This window comes from Malaclemys terrapin, chromosome 4, assembly GCF_027887155.1.
Source record: "Malaclemys terrapin pileata isolate rMalTer1 chromosome 4, rMalTer1.hap1, whole genome shotgun sequence".
In the NCBI taxonomy this organism is placed as follows: domain Eukaryota; kingdom Metazoa; phylum Chordata; order Testudines; family Emydidae; genus Malaclemys; species Malaclemys terrapin.
This window is the reverse complement of record NC_071508.1, coordinates 5,703,957-5,725,058: the sequence shown is the minus strand read 5'-3', so window position 1 is coordinate 5,725,058 and position 21,102 is coordinate 5,703,957. Positions and strand designations below refer to the sequence as shown.

General features: G+C 55.1%; 2 protein-coding genes and 1 pseudogene across 4 annotated transcripts; 2 read left to right on the top strand and 1 right to left on the bottom strand.

Annotated features, from left to right (window-relative positions):
- The first annotated feature begins 1,710 nt into the window (after positions 1–1,710).
- On the top strand, positions 1,711–6,524 carry LOC128835590 (zinc finger protein 436-like; annotated as a pseudogene).
- Positions 6,525–10,341: 3,817 nt separating this feature from the next.
- Positions 10,342–16,127, top strand: LOC128836866 (zinc finger protein 436-like). Of its 2 annotated transcripts, none has more exons than XM_054027545.1 (4): positions 10,342–10,528; positions 11,099–11,225; positions 11,331–11,447; positions 13,525–16,127. In XM_054027545.1, exons 1-4 carry the CDS (start codon positions 10,505–10,507, stop codon positions 15,054–15,056), a joined length of 1,800 nt encoding a protein of 599 aa, XP_053883520.1. In that variant the 5' UTR covers positions 10,342–10,504; the 3' UTR covers positions 15,057–16,127. The 2 variants fall into 2 exon arrangements, with proteins under 2 accessions (XP_053883520.1, XP_053883519.1); XM_054027544.1 differs by having other exon boundaries at positions 11,096–11,225.
- Positions 16,128–16,211: 84 nt separating this feature from the next.
- Positions 16,212–21,021, bottom strand: LOC128836921 (protein MROH8-like). 2 transcript variants are annotated; one of them, XM_054027653.1, is made up of 3 exons: positions 20,878–21,021; positions 19,496–19,631; positions 16,212–19,238 (listed from the first exon to the last, which is right to left on the bottom strand). In XM_054027653.1, the coding sequence occupies exons 1-3, from the start codon at positions 20,974–20,976 to the stop codon at positions 19,114–19,116; spliced, it is 360 nt and encodes a 119-aa protein (XP_053883628.1). In that variant the 5' UTR covers positions 20,977–21,021; the 3' UTR covers positions 16,212–19,113. The 2 variants fall into 2 exon arrangements, with proteins under 2 accessions (XP_053883628.1, XP_053883629.1); XM_054027654.1 differs by having other exon boundaries at positions 20,896–21,021.
- Between the last annotated feature and the right edge of the window lie 81 nt (positions 21,022–21,102).

Below are 21,102 nucleotides of genomic sequence, written 5' to 3'. Positions count from 1 at the left end.
CAGCCCCCACTGCTATAACCCACCAGCCTCCCCTGCCCTCCCAGAGCCAGGGATAGAACCCTGAGGCCCCTGGAGACCCTCCCTATCGCAAACCACCAGTCCCAAGGCCCTTCCCCTCTTCAGCCACTGTTAGCTGTTACCTCAGGCTGCCTGAACCACAGGGACTGGGCTGCCCCCCCACCCCTCCCGGGGAGCAGATACCCAGCCACATTAAGGGAGGTGCTCTGGGGCAGAGGAAAGGTCCAGTGGAGAAAGGATGAGAAGGGGAAACACTACCCCACAGAGCAGCATCCTCTGCTCCAGCTGCCAGGGAGGGTGCTGGCCTTGGGCTAACAGAGGTTAGGGGCAGCAGAGTCAGTGCTAGTGGTCAAGGCTGGGGTGGCAGGGTTCTATAGCGCCCCCTCTGATTGGGTCTGGGTCCATGGGGTGCTGGGGGCCCCAGGACTCTCTGCATCACCCCCTGTAGCTGGAGCAGGGCTGGCAGGGCTCTGTAATGTCCCCTCTGGCTGGGGCTGTGTCACACACACAGTTCATCCCTTCTTTCCCCACCGTAGCTTTCACAACGAAGCACAGCAGGGTGAACTTTTGGAAGAACCGGCTACGCTGGGCATCCGGAAGGCCCTTGATGTATTTGACCTTGGACCACTTGTGGCCGGCATAAGTAGCATCTGTGGTGTGCAGGGTCTGGCCCAATGGGCGGTGACCAGAGGTAGCCAGCCGGGGTGTGAGCACCAAGGCCAGAACACAACATCTGTATGGGGCAGATGCCCTCCCCATGGTGCTGGGCAGGAACATGGGTGTGAGCTCCTGAAACACACACACATTACATGGCTGAGTGAGAGCTCCTATAACACACCCACACACACAGAGCACAGCACAACTCTCCTGAAACACACACACAATACATCCATGTGAGAGCTCCTGGAACCACAGGGGCTAGAATTAGGGGTGCTGCGTGACCCCCTGGTTTGAAGTGGTTTCCAATCCATACAGGGTTTACGGTTTGGTTCACTGGCTCTCAGGACCCCACACGATACAAAGGGCTCAATTCCCGCACCTTGCCTGTAACGCGCACAGACACAGAGCGAGTGCTGCTCTGACACACACACACCATACACAGCCTGGGGGGGTGATCTCCTGTGACACACGCACCAACATCACACAGCCTAGCAACAAACACACACTACACAGCCCCGATCTTTGTCTTTCTATGCACACACTGCCCCACTAGTTCCCCCTCCCCTCCCCAAGCGAGAACCCAGGAGTCCGGGCTCCCAACCCCGCGCAGCCAGCTCCCCACGGCGCAGCGCCCCCTCACAACCCAGGGGCGTGGACCGGGTTGTCCTGTAACGGGCTCCTGCCGTCCGGGCACCACGTGCAGTGAACCCCGCCGGCGGCCGGACTCGGGACCCAGGCGTCCGGGGGGCTGGGCCGGAAGGTCCCTGTGCTGAGGCCTCCCCCGGCTGCTGGAGAAGGCGGCGCAGGCGCGGGGCCGAGTGGGGGTGCAGCAGGGCTGGAGCGGAGCGGGGCCAGCCCAGACACCTGGGTCCCAGCCCGGCCCGTGTGCAGGGCGGATCCCGGCTGCAGCCTTAGGGCGGGGAGCGGGCTGGAGGCGGCCCCGGGGAGGCACCAGCCGCGGGGCGGGAAGTCGCTGCCCGGAGGAAGCGGCCGGGACCGGGGCTGGGACCGGGACCGGGGCCGAGCCCGGCGATGGCTGCAGCGGGGCCGGCGCAGGTAGGACGCGGGGCGGGGACTCCCTGGCCGGGCACTGGCTGGTCCCGGCTGGGGGCCGAGGGGGGCCGGGACCCGGGTCCCTCCCGCGCTAGTGACCCCGGGGCTGGGGGCTGCAGCAGCCGGAGCGCTGGGGCTGGGGGGCGGCTCTGGGGCCCCGGGGCGGGGGGGCCCTGGCCGGGCGGACACGCGGAGCCGGGCGCGGCCCCTTCCCCCGAGCGAGGCCCCGGCCGGGCAGAGGAGCCCGGAGGCGCCGGAGCCGGGGCGGGAGCGGGGCTGAGCACAGGCCTGGGGCGGGGGCGGGACTCCGGCCGGGGGGGAGGAGCCTGTTCCCGGCCCTGGGATTCGAGGCCCCGAGTCCTTGGGGGATCGGGGTGGGGGGAGAAGTTTCCCTGGGTCACAGCTGCTGGGCCGGGGGTCCCTGGGAGTCGCTCCCCGAGAAACCGCGTCCCCTGCTGAGACTCCGGGCTGGGGGCTGGAGCGGAAGGTGCTGAGTGTGTAACGCTTGTGCCAGCAGCTCCAGGTGGCGTTCGAGGACGTCGCTCTGTATTTCACCCGGGAGGAGTGGGAGCTCTTATCCCAGCCACAGAAACAGCTGTACCGGGACCAGATGCTGAGGAATTATCGGGTCCTTGTTTCCTTGGGTAAGGACTTATTTATCTTTACTCACAGCTGTGAAATGTCTGGGTTCCCTTCTTACCTCACCTGCCATGTGCCACCACATGCCCAAGTAGTTGCAAATGTCAGCCTCTTTCAGTTCGGCTTCCTGTTAATGAAGAGATCAGGGCTACAGAGCCTGGGGCTAATCTTAGTGTAACTTGTTTACCTACCTCAGTCGTGGCGCAGGGCTGGTTGCAAACAACACATGAGCAAATAAGACTAATAAGGCAAGAAGAAAACAACTCCCCACCGCCCCAAAAAGAATATCATAATCTTTACCATACATTTTCAACAATTCTTGCACCCTAAGCAAAAAAATGATAGGTCTGTATAACAGTGACACCTGCCATGACTCAGCCCCAAAGCAAATTGAGAAGGGTCATAGACATTGCTGCTTCAGAGTGTGAACTGAACTTGCCTAGCGGGAGACGGGACGAAATCTCCTCTAAGGAAGGTTTATTTCATTATTCTCCTGCTTGGGATCTTCTGCACTTTCCTCTCAAGTAGTGCCCGAGACTGGGGCCTTGTCGCGCCCAGTGCTGCGCAGACAAACACTGACCGAGATCGGGGCCCTATTGTGCTGGGTTGCACTAACATAGAAATGAGTCCCTACCCCCAAAACTTTAGTAATAAAACTGATTAATTCCCCCCAAACAGGCTATTCAGGTTCCACACTGGACTTAGTCTACCAGATCGAGGTAGGGGAGGCAGAGCTCTGGATCCAGGATGCTGAGGACTCCAGGCAAATCTCAGGGCCTGAGAGCCCCTCCTCAGGTGAGTCATAATAATTCAATCCCTTCTGATTTACGCACCTGCTAGTGGATGGCTCCTTAATGTAGAAGGCAAAGGCAGAGCGAGATTCATTGGCTGGGAAGTGAAGGGGACAAATGGAGGCTGGGAATTAGGGGCCAGTATTTATTTTGGAGGGGAAGGAGTTACTGGGCTGGAGGCAGGAATCACTGGGGGAGTTTCTCTGGCTGGGTTAGGCAGGAAGCCAGGCTGGATGGGCACAATGAGCCTGTCTGGCTTTGATATCTATGAATCCTAGAAATCATAGACATGTGGGACTAGAAGGGACCTCAGTAGGTCATCCAGTCCCCTGCACTGAGACAGGACTAAGTATTATCTAGTCCATGACTGACTGGTGTCTGTCTAACCTGCTCTTAAAAGCATCCCATGATGGAGATTCCACAACCATCCCAGGTAATTTGTTCCAGTGCTTAACTACACTTAGAATTTGGAAGTTTTTTCCTAATATCTAACCTAAATCTCCCTTGCTGCAATTTAAGCCCATACTACTTCTCCTGGCCTCCGTGGATAAGGTGAACAATTTATCACCCTGTACTTTGTAACAACCTTTTACGTACTTGAAGACTGTTATCAAGCTCACCTAAGTCTTTCCTTCGGCAGACTAAACAAATCCAATCTTTCCTCGTAGGTCATGTTTTCTAGATCTTTAATCATTCTCATTGCTCTACTCTGACCCTGTCCAGTTTGTCTACATCCTTTCTGATGTGCGGGGCCCAGATCTGGACACAATAGTCCAGTTGAGACCTTACCAGTGCTGAGAAGAGTAAAAGAATTACTTCTCACATCTTGTTTGCAACACTCCTGCTAATACATCCCAGAATGATACACCTCTACCCTGATATAACCCGACCTGATAAAACACAAATTCAGATATAACGCGGTTTCACCTATAACATGGTAAGATTTTTTTTTTCCTCCCAAGGACAGCGTTATATTGGGGTAGAGGTGTATTTGCTTTTTTTCTTTTCAACAGTATTACTTTGACTCATTTAATTTGTGATCCACTATAACCCCAGATGGTTTTCCTTCCTAAGCAGTCATTTCAATTCTGACCATTTCTCCAGTTTATCAAGATCACTGTACATTCTAATCCTCTCCTCTAACGCGCTTGCAACCCCACCCAACTTTGAATCGTCCATAAGGATATTAGGTTGGTTAGACATAATTTGTTCTTGACAAATCCATGCTGACTGTTACTTATTACTTTATTTCCTTCTCTGTCATGGGTCTCAAACTCTGCTGCCCATGAACCTCCCCAATGTGGCCTGCGGGGTTCCAGAAGTTTGGGGCCGGGTCTCTCTCTTAGCCCCACCTGCCGCCCCGCCCCCTCCGACCCCAGGCAACTTACGATGGCCCAGGGCCACAGCAGAGCTGAGTGGTGTCTGCCTGCTCACTCCACATGTCTGCCAGCCCCTCCCTAGGCGCTGCACAAACAACATAAGATGGAACCACCCTGAGTCAGGCTGCAGATTTGTCATGGCATTTTGTATCAAAAATTACAGGGCAATTACAGAAAATTTAGTAAAAGTCACAGATCAATAAACTTCCTGTGACTGCTCCCTGATTGTTAACAAAACCTGCCCTCCTCCTCGCCCTGCCCATGGGGTACCTGCCCAGCACTTCTCCCAGTGCTGCAATCCTGACCCCAGCCTGGTGCAGAGGGGCTGGTGCGGGCTAGAGAGGATCTGGGTGGCAAGGCCATTCACTGAAGTTTGGCCTCCTTCCCCTACCATTATCACCGGGGGCAGGGGCAAATCTGAGTGCTGCTGTAACCCCGCAGACCAGGTCTCAGTACCCAGAGAGAGGCTTTGGATCCAACCCTGTGAGACAGGAGCCACCATTGCAGGGTGAGGCACCCATCCAAAAAACAGTCATGGAGAAATGGGGAAATCGCTCCATCCGTGACATTTTCCATCCTTGACAAACCTGTAGCCTTAACGGTGAGCTCTCTCCAGCAGGGCTCGGGATCCTGGGGGGAACGCGGACACAGTCTGAATGTGGGGAAAGCCCGGCAGGGAGGCAAGATTCCACATCCCACAGCGGGATCCATGCACAGGATGCAGTCCATCCCCGGGGTAAACTCAGCCAGAGACTAGACCTTGCTACACACCAGAGACTGCCCATGGACCGGCGTCTCCACCACTGCATTGACTGCGACAAGAGGTTCAGCAACTGCTCTGCGCTGAACCAGCACCAGCGCACGCACACCAGGGAGTGGCTGCACCACTGTTCTGACTGCGGCAAGGCCTTTGCACGGAGCTCACAGCTGAGAAGACACCAGCGCGCACACACTGGGGAGTGGCCGCTTCGCTGTGCTGACTGCGGAAAGGGCTTTGCAGAGAGCTCAAGCCTGAGAATACACCAGCGCATGCACTCTGAGGAGCGGCCGTACCGCTGTGCCCACTGTGCTAAGGGATTCTACAGTGCCTCCACACTGACCCAGCACCAGCGCATGCACACCAGGGAGTGGCCGCATCTCTGTGCTGACTGCGGCAAGGGCTTTGCATGGCGCTCAGAGCTGAGAAGACACCAGCGCACGCACACTGGGGAGCGGCCGCATCGCTGTGCTGACTGCGGCAAGGGATTCACAGAGAGCTCAAAGCTGAGAATACATCAGCGCATGCATACCGGGGAGCGGCCATACCAGTGTGCTGACTGCGGCAAGGGCTTTGCACAGAGCTCAAGCCTGAGAGTACACTAGCGCACGCACACCGGGGAGCGGCCATACCACTGTGCCGACTGCGACAAGGGCTTTGCAGAGAGCTCAAGCCTGAGGAAACACCAGCGCACGCACTCTGGGGAGTGGCCGCACCGTTGTGCCCACTGTGGTAAGGGATTCTGCTGTGCCTCCACACTGACACTGCACCGGCGCACACACACCGGGGAGCGGCCGTACTGCTGTGCTGACTGTGGGAAAGGCTTTGCAGGGCGCTCACAGCTGAACAGACACCAGCGCACGCACACTGGGGAGCGGCCGCATCACTGTGCTGACTGCGGGATGGGCTTTGCAGAGAGGTCAAACCTGAGATCACACCAGCGCACGCACACCGGGGAGCGGCCGTATCGCTGTGCCGACTGCGGCAAGGACTTTGCACAGTGCTCAACCCTGAGAACACACCAGCGCACACACCGGGCAGCTGCCGCACCACTGTGATGATTCTGGTAAGAATGTCAAAAACCAATCCACCCACCAAACACCAGTGCACGCACACTGCGGGGAGGACATTCCGATGCGCTGGCTGCAGCAAGAGCTTTGCACGGGCCTCCTCCTTGCTACCACATTGGTTCATTCACAGCCGAGAGCAGCAGTACAGCTGTGCTGACTGGGGCAAGCACTTTGCTAGATTGGCCAACCTCACCCAGCACCCGGTCACGTACCCCAGTGCCCTTCTGCCACCGCCAAAGGCCTGAGGGGATTCTGGCAGCCAGTGGGCCTGACACAGCATCAGCAGCTGCAGACTAGGGAGTGGTCCTGTCCCCATGATGCCCAGCAGAGAGTCTGGGGGGGGACAGGGAAGGGGACTTGGCTGAGCAAGTGTGGGGAAGAGCAGACAGGTGGAGGGAATTTAGAGGAGTAGGGTTGCCTAGTAGGGTTGCCACGGGTCCAGGTTTCGGCTTTTGTGTCTGGGTGCCATTTAGGGTTTCCGGGTGTCTGGTTTTCGGGGCTCTAAATGGTACCTGAACCAAAAGTCCAGTTACAGGGCTGGAAGAGGCAGCAGTGCTGAGCAAAGATCCCAGCTGAGCTGAGGCAGGCATACCAGAAGGCAAACCGTCACTCTGGTCCTGTGCTGAAGACCTACGGCTTCAATAAGGAGCTGGATGCCACCCTTGGTGGCAACCTCACCTCCACTGTCAGGAGCCCTGTGGATACTGCGGTGGGGCTGCAGGTGGTGGACAGGGGCTCAAGCCTGAGAACAAAGTCGTGGACAAAGAGGTCAAGTTGGAGAACGTAGTGGAGTCCACAGTAGGGTCATGCGGTGGCACGGCAAGCCAGGAATTCTCCTCTCCGGAGGGGTCCAGCCGGTCTCAGTAGTCTGTTTGTGGCCCACATGACCCGGGAAAGGAGAACCACAGTAAATGTTCATTTTGGAAATTAAAAATAAAAAATAAAACCCAAAAGCATGCGCACACAGACCCAGTCACAAATCCCTCCCAACCCTACATCCCAAAACGAATAAGCATTCATTCAAGCCAACTTATAAACCACCATAAGCATACATTCAAACTAGTTTTATAGATGTCACCCACTCACATACACATTCATATTTGTTTTTCAGCATTATTTCATACAGAATACGCACACAGCCTAGCTTAAAAGAAATCTAACGGTGTTCAATTGTTCATTCAAGTTAGTTTTATTGACAGTTAAGTCTCACAGAACATCATATGCATCCGAAGAAGTGGGCTGTAGTCCACGAAAGCTTATGCTCTAATAAATTTGTTAGTCTCTAAGGTGCCACAAGTACTCCTGCTCTTCTTTTTGCGGATACAGACTAACACGGCTGCTACTCTGAAACAGAACATCATACTTGTTTTCAGCAGTATTTTATACAAAACACACACACAGCCTAATGTCAGGTAAATCTAACAATGTAATGTTGGACAAAACACCCATGTACAAGACAAAATGCAGACCTGGTTATTGACTTATTTGGCACATTTAGCAAAATACTAAAATAAGAAAATCATGGAACGCTTAGGCCTGGCAGGAGCTATAAAAAGCCCTAGAAACATCTGCATTTTGCCTCTTTCCTGCACTGATCTCTGGACTTATAATAAAAGGAGCTTTCTAACCAATGGACTCGGGACCTTCCATTCTTTTGGATGCGGTTAGATACTTAACAAGCCAGCAGTTTATTCCATCACTGCTTCAAACCGGCCACAAGAACTTTGCAATGTATGTATGTATTTGATTCCTTTAGCTGTTTTAACCCTCACCTCTTTCTTTTTGCTTATACATAAACCTTTAGATATTAGATACCAAAGGATTGGGAACAGCGATTGTTGGGCAAGATCTGAGCTATATATTAACCTGGGTATGTGGCTGGTCCTTTGGGATCAGAAGAACTCTTTGTTTGATGACATTGGTTTTAAATAACCACTCATCATTAAGTCTAGTGGGTGGGTGGTGAAACAAGGACTGGGATACCTAAGGAGGCAGCAGTTCTGACTGATAGCCATTGGGGTGAGACAAAAGTTGACTGGTTTGGTATATCTTGTGGAGGAATAACCACCAGGTTTGGCATGTCTGTGCCCGATTTCTCAGCAGTTTGTCCTGAATCTGGTATGCTCAGGTGAGACCTACTGAAGCACAGTGACACTAGCCCAGGATGATTATCCCGACATCCGCTACTGCGGGATTCTTACTCCTGCCTCTGCAGCCTTTGGTGCTGGAAACAGGACACTGGAGTGGACACACCTCTGCTCTGATCCAGTCTGGCAATTCCCTATGACCCAAGTGATTTGCCCAAGCTCACAGAGGCAGCAAGTGGCAGAGCTAAGAATAGACACCAGGAATCCTGTAGCCCAGCCCAGCCCCGTAGCCACAACCCCAGCCTTGCTCCCCTTATTCAAGGCTCCCAGTGCCCCTGGGTATGGCCAAGAGAATGCAGCAAGGCTGCAGCCCATGAGCCCCTCTGCCCCATGAGCTGGGGCTGCTGGGACCCGGCTCCGTACTCCTCCCTTGGTGGCCACCTCAATGGATGCTTTGGGCATGCTCTTGCTCCGGCACTGGTCGATGATGTTGGCCAGGTTGGGGTTGAAATCAGGGTTGGGTGTGCAGGAAGAGTCACAAGGAAGACATGGCTGGGATCCCATTCCAAAGCAGTCCAGGCTCCCAGCTCCCACTCCTTTAACCCACCAGCCTCCACTCCTCTCCAAGAGCTAGGGATAGACCCCAGGTGTCCTGACTCTGACTATCCCCCTTGCAAAGCTGGGGATGGGACCCAGGAGTCCTGAGGCCCCTGGTGACCCTCCCTGCCCCACACCACCTGTCCCAACGCCCTTCCCCTTTTCAGCCAGCATTAGCTCTTACCTTAGGCCACCTGAACCCCAGGGACTGGGCTTCCCCCCTCTTATGTAAAGCAGCTGCTTGAGGGGGGCAGAGACCCAGGCACCTTAGGGGAGGTTCTGTGAGACAGAAGAAAGGTCCAGTGCAGAAAGGATGAGAAGGGGAGACACTACCCCACAGACCAGCATCCTCTCCTCGACAGCCAGGGACGGTGCTGGCCTTGGGCTAACAGAGGTTAGGGGGTGCTGGGCTTAGGGGCACCAGGGTCAGTGCTACTGGTCAAGGCTGGGCTGGCAGGGCTCTGTAGCCACAACCTCGACTGGAGCTGGGTCACACACAGGATCCGTTCCTTCCTTCCCCCCCCATGCCTTTCACGGCAAGCGCAGGGTATGGCGAGCTTCTGGAAGAGCCAGCTGCGGTCGACGTCCCGCGGGCTCCTGATGAGTTTGATTTTGGACCATTTATTGTGGCTGACGGGCAGTACATGTGGTGTGCAGGGCAGTGGGTGGAGGCAGCCAGCCTGGGTACTAGCTCCTTCAGCACCAGCACTGAGGCCAGAACACGGCATCTGTACAGAGCAGCTGGACTACTCCCTGGACTACTCCCTGGACTACATCCACCCTGATTGAATTGGCCCTGTTAACACTGGTTCTCCACTTGCGAAGTAACTCCCTGCTCGCCATGTGTCAGTATGTAATGCCTGCATCTGTAACTTTCACTCTTTGCAACCGAAGAAGTGAGGTTTTTACCCACGAAAGCTTATGCCCAAATAAATCTGTTAGTCTTTAAGGTGCCACCAGACTCCTTGTTGTTTTTGTGACACACACCCACTCCACAGCCTGGCCAGGGCCTTCTTGTACCCACTAGTCCCCGCTCCCCTCCCAGAGCTGGGAGAGAACCCAGGAGTCCGAGCTCACAGACCCCCCCACACCGCACAGTGGGGCCCCACTCACAGCCCAGGGGCGGGGACCGGACAGCCCTGTAAGGGGCTCCAGGTGCCGCGAGTGCCCCCGGCGGCCAGACTCGGGACCCAGGCGTCCGGGGCACTGGGCCAGAAGGTCCCGGCGCTGGGGCCTCCCCGGCTGCTGGAGCTGGCGGCGCAGGCGCGGGGCCCTTGGAGCCGGGGCTGGGCCAAGGGAGGAGCCTTCCCGGGCCAGCCCGGCCCGTGCGCAGGCGGGTCCCGGCTGCAGCCCCAGGGCGGGGAGCGGGCTGGAGGCGGCCCCGGGGAGGCACCAGCCGCGGGGCGGGAAGTCGCTGCCCGGCTGGAGGAAGCGGCCGGGGCCGAGCCCGGCGATGGCTGCAGCGGGGCCGGCGCAGGTAGGACGCGGGGCGGGGACTCCCTGGCCGGGCACTGGCTGGTCCCGGCTGGGGGCCGAGGGGGGCCGGGACCCGGGTCCCTCCCGCGCTACTGACCCCGGGGCTGGGGCTGCAGCAGCCGGAGCGCTGGGGCCGGGGGCGGCTCTGGGGCCCCGGGGCGGGGGGGCCCTGGCCGGGCGGACACGCGGAGCCGGGCGCGGCCCCTTCCCCCGAGCGAGGCCCCGGCCGGGCAGAGGAGCCCGGAGGCGCCTGAGCCGGGGCGGGAGCGGGGCTGAGCACAGGCCTGGGGCGGGGGCGGGACTCCGGCCGGGGGGAGGAGCCTGTTCCCGGCCCTGGGATTCGGGCCCCGCCCCAGAGCCCCGTGGGGAGCCGAGGGCGACTCCTGTCCCCGGCCAGCAGGGCCCCGAGTCCCGGGGAACTGTGCGGTGTGGGGGGGGAGTCTCCCTGGGTCACAGGGGCTGGGCCGGGGGGTCCCTGGGAGTCGCTCCCCGAGAAACCGCGTCCCCTGCTGAGACTCCGGGCTGGGGGCTGGAGCGGAAGGTGCTGAGTGTGTAACGCTTGTGCCAGCAGCTCCAGGTGGCGTTCGAGGACGTCGCTCTGTATTTCACCCGGGAGGAGTGGGAGCTCTTATCCCAGCGAGAGAAGCAGCTGTACCGGGACCAGATGCTGAGGAATTACCAGGCCCTTATTTCCCTGGGTAAGGATGAGATTGGGGCCCTGTTGTGCTGGGCTGTACCAACATATAAATGAATCCCTGCTCCCAAAACTTTAGTAATAAAACTGATTCTTTCCCCCCAAACAGGCTATTCAGGTTCCACACCTGATTTAATCTACTGGATCAAGCTAGGGGAGGCAGAGCTCTGGATCCAGGATGCTGAGAAATCCAGGCAAAGCTCGGGGCCTGAGAGCCTCTCCTCAGGTGAGTCATAAGGAGGGGAATGAAACATTGGGAGAGCTCCCCTAGGGACAGGTTGGATTCTCCATTTCTGCGAGTATGTGAATGGAGATGGGGCGTCTCTTTCTAAAAGCCCTACTCTAACTCAGCCAGCAGTTACTGGGCCGAAGGCAGGAGTGGCTGGGGGAGATTCTCTGGCTGGGATAGGCAGGAAGCCAGGCTGGATGGGTACAATGAGCCTGTCTGGCCTTGGTATCTATGAATCCTAGAAATGTAGGACTAGAAGGGACCTTGGTAGATCATTTAGTCCAGTCCCCTGCACTGAGGCAGGGCTAAGTATTATCTAGTCCATCCCTGACAGGTGTCTGTCTAACCTGTTCTTAGAAACCTCCAATGATGGCGATTCCACAACCTCCCAGGTAATTTTTTCCAGTTCTTAACTACCCTAACAGTTTGGAAGGTTTTCCTAATATCTAACCTAAATCTCCCTTCCTGAAATTTAATCCCATTACTTCTTGTCCTGGCCTCAGTGGATAAGGAGAACAATAGATCACCCTCCTGTTTGTAACAGCATTTTACGGTCTTGAAAACTGTTATCAGGTCACCCCCCACCCCAGTCTTCTCCAGACTAAACAAACCCAATTTTTTCAATCTTTCCTCATGGGTCATGTTTTCTAGATCTCTTTAGTCATTCTTATTGCTCTCCTCTGATCCTCTCCAGTTTGTCCATATCCTTTCTGAAGTGTGGGATCCAGAACTGGACACGCTACTCCAGCTGAAGCTTTCCCAGTGCCGAGTAGAGTGGAAGAATTACTTCTCTCATCTTGCTTGCAACACTCTGGCTAATACATCCCAGAATTATATTTGCTTTTTTTCCTTTAAAAAACTATTCCATTGTTGACTCATATTTAGTTTGTGATCCACTATAACCCCAGATGGTTCTCTGCAGTATTCCTTCCTCGGCAGTCATTTCCCATTCTGTATTTGTGTAATTGATTACTCCTACCTAAGTGTAGTACTTGTCATATGGGCTTATAGAATTTCATCCTATTTAATTCCAACCATTTCTTTAGTTTGTCAAGATCATTTTGAATTCTAATCCTCTGCTCTAATGTGCTTGCAATCCCGCCCAGCTTTAAATTGTATGTAAACTTTATGAGTGTATTCTCTATGCCATTACCAAATCATTTATGAAGATGTTGAATAGAACTGGACCCAGGACAGATCCCTGCGGGCTCTCTCGATATACCATTGCAGCTCATTTGTGAACCATAACAAGTACTCTCTGAGTACGGTTTTCCAACCAGTTGTGCACCAACCTTATAGTAGACTTGCCTAAGCTATGTTTCTCTAGTTTGTTTATGAGAGGGTCATGTAAGACAGTATCAAAAGCCTTACTAAAGTCAAGATGTGACATCTGCTGCTTCCGTCCTATCTACAAGGCTTGTTACCTGTCAAAAAAGGATGTTAGGTTGGTTTGACATAATTTGTTCTTGACAAATCCATGCTGACTGTTACTTATTACTTTTACTCCTGGGGAGAGTCTGCGTGACTGTGCGCCCGCAGAAAACGGCCCCCCCGCAGAATTCCGGTGCCTCCCGGCAGAAAACGCCAGGGAAGCCACGGTGTGGGGGTGGGGAACACGACCATGGGTGCAGTTTTTTGGGGGGGATTGCTCCCCCCAACAGAGGTGAGGCATGAGGGTTTGGGGGGTGGGTTGGAAGGGGGTTGAGGGGATGACAAGTCACTCAGGGTTTGTGTGATGTAACCTGAAAAACATGTTTGTATTGTTTTACAACCCAATCAGTGACACTGCTAAGCTGGAAGGGGTGAATGGCCTGCTTCCCCCACCATCATGACAGGGAGCGGGGGCAAATCTGAGTGGCACTGGAACTCCGCAGGCCAGGTCTCAATGCCCAGAGCGAGGCATTGTGTCCAACCCTGTGGGACAAGTACCATCATTGCAGGGTGAGGCACCCATCCAAAAAATAGTCACGGACAAATGGGGAAATCGCTCCATCCTTGACATTTTTCCATCCTTGACAAAACTGTAGCCTTAGCCATGAGCTAACACGGGGATTGCCTCTGCTCTCTCCAACAGGGCACGAGACCCTGGGAGGAACGAAGACACAGTCTGAATGTGGGGAGAGTGCAGCAGGAACACGGGATCCCACATCCCACAGAGAGATCCATGCACAGGACGCAGTCCCTCCCCGGGGTAGATTCCACCAGAGACTGGACCTGGCTACACAACAGAGACTCCCCATGGGCCAGCACCCCTACCGCTGCATCAGTTGCAGCAAGAGATTCAGCAACCCCTCCGCACTGACCCAGCACCGGCGCACGCACACCGGGGAGATGCTGCATCGCTGTGCTGACTGTGGCAGGAGCTTCAGACAGTCCTCAATCCTGAGAATACACCGGCGTACGCACACCAGGGAGAGGCCATACTGTTGCACTGACTGTGGCAAGGGCTTTGCACGGAGCTCAAACCTAAGAATACACCAGCGCACGCACACCGGGGAGCGGCCGCACCACTGTGCTGACTGCGGCAAGAGCTTTGCAGAGAGCTCAACCTTGAGACGACACCGGCGCATGCACAGTGGGGAGCGGCCGTACTGCTGTGCTGACTGCGGCAAGAGCTTTGCACGGAACTCAAGCCTGAGAACACACCAGCGCCTGCACACCAGGGAGCAGTCGTACCGCTGTGCTGACTGCGGCAAGGGCTTTGCACGGAACTCAAGCCTGAGAACACACCAGCGCACACACACTGTGGAGCGGTCATACCACTGTGCTGACTGTGGTAAGATGTTCAGCAGTGGCAAGACGCTGACCCTTCAGAAGCCCATGGACACTGGGGAGCGGCCGCACCGCTGTGCTGACTGTGGCAAGGGCTTTGCGCGGAGCTCACACCTGAGAACACACCAGCGCACACACACAGGAGAGCGGCCACACCGCTGTGCTGACTGCGGCAAGGGCTTTGCACAGATTTCACACCTGAGAGTACATCAACGCACACACACCGGGGAGCGGCCGCATCGCTGTGCTGACTGTGGCAAGGGCTTTGCACAGATTGCACACCTGAGAGCACACCAGCGCGCACACACCGGGGAGCGGCTGCAGCACTGTGCTGACTGCAGCAAGGGCTTTGCAGAGAGCTCAAAGCTGAGAAGACAACAGCGCACACACACCGGGGAGCGGCCGTACCGCTGCACTGACTGTGGCAAGAGCTTTGCAGAGAGCTCACACCTGAGAAGACACCAGCGCACACACACCGGGGAGCGGCCACACTGCTGTGCTGACTGCGGCAAGGGCTTTGCACAGATTGCACACCTGAGAGCACACCAGCGCACGCACACCGGGGAGCGGCCACACTGCTGTGCTAACTGCGGAAAGGGCTTTGTACAGATTTCACACCTGAGAGTTCATCAACGCACACACACCGGAGAGCGGCCGCACTGCTGTGCTGACTGCGGCAAGGGTTTTGTACAGATTTCACACCTGAGAGTCCATCAGTTCACGCACACCGGGGAGCGGCCACATCACTGTGCTGACTGCGGCAAGGGCTTTGTACAGATTTCACACCTGAGAAGACACCAGTGCACACACCAGGGCGTGGCTGCACCGCTGTGACGGTTCTGGGAAGAACTTCAGCAGAACCAGCGCCCTGACCAAGCAGCAGTGCATGCACGCTGGGGAGAGGCCATTCCGATGCACTGACTGCAGCAAGAGCTTTGGATGGGCCTCCTTGATATCACATTGGTGCATTCACAGCTGAGAGTGGCAGTGCAGCTGTGCTGACTGGAGCAAGTACTTTGCAAGATTGGCCAACCTCACCCGGCACCAGGTCACTCTCACCAATGCCCTTCTGCCAATGCCAGGGCCTGAGGGGCTTCTGGCAGCCAGTGGGCCTGGCACAGCACCAGCAGATGGAGATCAGGGAGTGGTCCTGTCCCCATGATGCCCAGCAGAGAGACTGTGAGGCAAGGAAGGAGACTTGGTTGAGCAGTGTGGGGAAGAGCAGACAGGTGGAGGGAATTTAGAGCAGATGGTCACAGCCTACTCCATTAGGGAACCCTCCCCCCCCATGTAGGTGGGATCCAGCGAGGGCGCTCTCTCTCTCTCCCCATCCCGACTCACTCACGCATCTGGCTGGGGGACACACACACACATACAATCCCCCTGTCTAGAGGGGCCTCAGCCAGGAACTTCCCCCCACACCTTCCTTGGTTCCAGCCAGCGGGTGACTCTTGGGTAACATCTACAGGTGGGATTTGCAGTCCTGTCTCAGCATGGATTGGGCTGAGGAGTGGGGCAGGACAGCCCAGTGTGCGTGAGTGAAAGGAGACTCAGGAACTGCTCATGCCGTCTACTTTAAATAGAAATGTGATGAAGAAGAACTACGTACCTAATGTGTAACAAAGGTCTGTCTAACCAGGTGTTTCTTTGCTATTAAAGAAGCTGATGCATTCACACGGCATGTGGAGAAGCCAGTGTAAAGTGTCAATCTTTAAGGTGAACCAATCAAAGTGTTCCAAGGCCTAACTGACCTTGAGGCTGGATGAACGGTGTGACTGTCAGGTACACAGATAATTCCCCCAGGAGTAATGGGAAACTCTGCACTTAAAAATACTGTGAACAATATTTTAAAATTCTGCATAATTTATTTGTCAAAATAATACAATAAAATCACACTAGTTTCAATTATTTTGCTAATTTATTTCAAAATCCCTATCAACAAGTATGTCGGTAACAGTACAGACAGCAAAAAAGATTCAGGAGGTGTTTTTGACAAATAGATTCCTTACTAGGCATATTAATACAGAACTTTGAGTAAGAATTCATGTAAAATACAATATAGAAATGTATTTCCCGCACCCCTCAGAAGCAGCGCAAAGGCTTGCGGGAGTCAGGCTAACGGAGGAGTGAGGGAGAGGGAAATACTTGCTGGGAGGAGGCTGGGAGTGAACCAGGAGAGTTGTTGGGTGTGGGTGGCAGAAGTATAGAAAAGATTTGAGGGGGTGGGGGGATTCCTAGAGCAGATCATTTAACAAAACATCCCATTTTAAGAATCCACCAGGACCTTGGTAAATTGTTCCCAAATGGTTAATTACCTTCACTGTCAGAAATGTGTGCCCTATTTCTAATCAGAATGTGTCTTGCTTCAACTTTCAGCCATTGGATCATGTTATACCTTTGTCAGCTAGATTGAAGAGCCCATTATGAAATATTTGTTTCCTATGTGATACTTACAGGTCACCCCTTACCTTCTCTTTGTTAAAAGAAACAGATGGAGTTCTGTGAGCTCATGGGATCCCACGGAACATGGCCATGCCCCGGGCCTTCTGCGTACTTTCCCAGAGCAGACCTCAAGAATCCTGGTTCATGGGCTCCTGGAAGGTGCCCCTGAAAGTGGGCTACTCACAGGGGTCAGGTCAGCTAGGTGCAGCCACTGACCTGCTCCCCAGCTAAGTTCGCTGCCTGGCAACTAGTAGGCCCAGCTGCCCTGGCCTGGAGCTGCCTGATTGATCGCAGGGTCTGACTGGCCGCAGGGCCAGCAGCAATAACAGAGCACTGGCTGCTCAACATGCTCCTTGGCTGCAGCTGTGCTTGGTCCTGTCCCTGCTGTGCTGTGTCTAGCTCTGCTCCAGCCCCAGCTCCATGCTGGCTTTGGACTCCCAATTCTGACCCTTTGCTGTGCCTCCTGACTGACTCCAGTTACCCTTTGGCTTCTAAGTCCCAGCTCCGACCCTTGGCTCTGCCTCAGGACCCGTCTCTTCTGAGTTCAGACTCTTACTCCGCCCATTAGGCCAGAGCACCCACGACTCAGCCAGTGACAGACAGAAAGGACGGGATTGGGAGCCCGTTGGATGGAGGGCCAGGGGGACAGGGCACACTGAGACTGGACAGGCTGAGACAGGGACTGGCTGGACAAGGAAACAGTGTTGGGAGAGGGGAGATACAGATCAGACGAGGAGCTGTGAGGAACTGGGACTGGCTGGGCAAGGAGAACCTGGGACTCGCTGGGGAAGACGAGTGGGACTGGACTGAGGAGTGGCGGGTGGGGAAGAGGCAGGACTGGGAGAGGTTGGAGGGAACAGGACAGAAGGGGACAAGCTTCGGGGAACCGAGCTGACTCCTCCTGATGGCAAGAGCTGGATTGATCCCTGGCTGGGCTGTGCACAGAAATAAGATGGCAGGTCGGGGTGTGTAATGTGGGTTCCCCATTAGGGGGTCTGATCTCTCCCGAGCTCATTCTGTACTGTCTCTGCGGTCGATGTCTGTCAGCACCTTCACGGCCACCTCCACCCCGTAGCGCTCGGTGCAGAACCTGATCTGCACATCCTTAATAGCTGTGGCAGCCCCTATGTCCAGCTTCTCACAGGGAATGGGCCTCACCCCTCGGTCCAGCAGGGCCACTTGCAGCCTGCTCTCCTATCTCCTGAACTCTCCGTCCCCCTGCTCTTCCAGGGTCTGCCACAGCAGCTTTTTCCATGTCTTCTCCATGCCAGCTCTGCCCAAAGGAAGTCAGGATGCTGCTGTCAGTCTGCGCCGGAAGAGAAGTGAAAGTGATTTCAGCATCTGTCTCCGGTCCTGTCTGAGGTCCCTTCCCCCCACCCCTTGGGCATTTCCTGCTCTGGTCACTTTCTTCTGCTCTCAGAGATTTCATTCTAATCTCAGTGTCACCAAGGGAAGTGGGTTCTCCATCTCCTGGTGTCTTCAAATCCAGACTGGACGCCTTTCTGGACCATGCTTCAGACAAATACATTATTGGGCTCAGTACAGGGGTAACTGGGTGAAATTCTCTGGCCTGTGTTACACACAAGGGCAAACTAGATGATGTAATGGTCCCTTCTGGACTTAATCTATGAAGTGGGTCACAACTGAGAATACCATATTCAGGATAAACTGTATGAAACTGGGCAGATACACCCCAAACTGATGGTTATTCTATCAGAGTTTACCAAGCGGTAACAAAATGATCTTCTGTCTCACTATACTGGTTAACCTGTAATCAGAAAAGACAGTCCCCTTAGGAAATCCAGCTCTTGGCTCACCACCCAGACATCTGGTCTTTAAGATGAGAGGTCACTGAAAGACAGATTCATCATTAGGGCTCTATGAAATTCACAGTCCATTTTGAAAAATGTTACGGTCATAGCATTTTTAAAATCTTGATTTTCACAGTTACAGATCTTTAAATCTTAAATTTCATGGTGTTGTCACAAATCATGAATATGTATTTTAAAATATAAACATGTAAAGACTTCAGGTCAGCATTTTTCAAAGTGGGGATCCCAACCCAAAAGGCTATTGTGTTGCAAGGCTATTTTGTGGGGGGGTGGGGGGTGCCGTGGTATTACCACCCTTACTTCTATGCTGCTTCAGAGCTGGGTGGTGGGAGAGCGGTGGCTGCAGGCCAAGAGCCCAACTCTGAAGGCAGAGCCACTACCACCAGCACCGTCACCAGCAGCCCAGCCTGGCTGACACGTAGCACGAGACTGTGCATGGCCAGCACTGCTGTCCGGAGGAAGAATCTTCTCTGCCCCTCTGAGAAGAATTTTCCAAAGACCTGAAACCAACCGGATGTGAGGCTTCAGCAGATTGCCCAGAACCAGGCTCCAAATCCTGGCCTACAACGGCATCTCCGTCGAGTGGCTCCAGGAGGCAGCCACCCGCACTGCCAGAGCTATGCCATGCCCTGGCAGAGTGTCCTTACCTCCCCGACCCTGGCTGTGTTTTTGTACCCCAGGAGCCTGCTGTCCTGGTGCCAGTCGCACACCCACAGGTCTTCGGCTTCGTGGATGGTCAGCTCTGGGAAAGAGAGAGACACACACACATTTGTCATTCTGGTTGCAGGGCTTGTGTCCTTCCAATCCCATTGGTGGCTGCACAGTGGGCAGAGTCCTCGCTGTGTGCCCGGCCCAACAGAATTGCGGGGGTGGTGGTGAACACAGAAAGAGATAGAGATAGAGAAATTCATCCTCCAGCCGGGGTCACTCTGAGAGAAATTGGCTGGGGTCCCAGTCTCAATCGTCTAGCGGGTGCCATTTCCCAGCTGGGTTCCTTACCCCTCTGGTGCAGCAGCAGCTGGTAGAGCCGGTAAACCCCCTCCCTGGCCTGCCAGCTGATGTCCTTGGCTGGGTCACCGACGAACAGAGCCAGCTGTGCCACGTGGTGACCCATCTTGGGGAATTCGGCTGAGTTCTAATGGAAGGGAGAGAGAGAGGGGACTCCATCAGCATTTTCCTGTCAGCTCCCAGTCCCCGCCTGGGCCAGGACTCTCCTTCCCCTCAGCCCCTCTGCAGGAGATGCTAGAGGATAGGAGCTAGAGCTGGAGCCTTAATTTTCTCTGCCTGCAAGGGAGCCTAGAAGACAGGGATGCGGGCAGGGCCCTCCATGAGGATTTGCTTCCCCAGCTGCTGCAGGATGACAGGAAGGCAGAAATCTGGAGCATGGTCCCCTTAAAAGCGAGAGTTGCCACTTAACCAGGATAAGAAGAACTTGACTCAAGCCAGGCTTATTCTCTGCTTTGACTCTGCCTCCCCAAGAGGAACACTCCTAACCCACAGCCCCTGCAGCAGCAGATCCTACAGCCGTTGGAGCCAGCCCGCCTACGCCTGGAGTCAGGAAGCTGGGCTCAGAGGCCACTTCTGTCGAACTCAGGGAGGGTGATGGTGGATGTGAGCAGGGTCGTGCTGCTCCTAATGACTCTGTCTCTCTCTCGCGACACCCTGGACACAATCCAGTAGTTAATGTGCTGTGGGGAAAGGAGGCAGCTCAGGATTGATGGGTGGGTGCATGTGTTGTGCTAATGAGCCTCTCCCCATCCCCAGGGGGCTGAGACATTGCATGCGGTGGGGGTGGAATATCTGATTCATTGACCGCAGAGCTTTAGAAGGGGACTGTTGCCCCCAGGATGATGCTTGCATCCTGCAGGTCACAACTTGTATTGTCTCTCTAGATTGGGACAATGCTCGGTGTCGGGGCTGGTCCTATCCTCCCTGAAGTCCTGATTCCTGAACAGATCACCAGGAAGGAGACAGACCCCTCCCCCCTCCCCGGCTCTCAAGTCCTTGGTTGGGTGAAGGGACTGAATGTGAGTAGAATCCCCCCAGGAATCTCGGGGCCCATCAGATACAAGGGCTGATTCTCTGGGGCCCTCCTGTTTCTCTAGGAACAAGGCTGTGGCTCTTCTCTGAGGACCATCTTCTGGATCTCACAGGCGGGGTTCAGACTCTCACTCCCCAAGCCAGCCAGGGGCCCCATGGTTAGTGCTCAGCAGAACCGGCAGAGCTCTGGCTTGAAGTCCCAGCTCCTTCCTCTGTTCTTCAAGGAGGAAGGGCCTGACCCTGCATTGCACTGACTGCCCTGACCAAGGATGGCCACTGGGGGCCAGCTAGGAGGACAGACTGGAAAATGGATCTAAGAGTTAAGGTAAAATTGCCCGCACCCCTCTCATCGGGCTCGCCTCCAAGATGTAGTGGAGCTTGTCGGTGTCTGGGGACTTTGCCAGCAGGTTCCCCAGCATGGCGTCCAGGAGGTCTGGCATGACCCTTTGCAGATCCTGCAAAGCAAGAGAGAGTCATGGGTCAGACTTAGGGAAACTGGGGCTACACCTGCCACAGGATGGGAAGAGGGGTTTCTGGGAAGCACTGGTGAGACCCCCAAACACGTA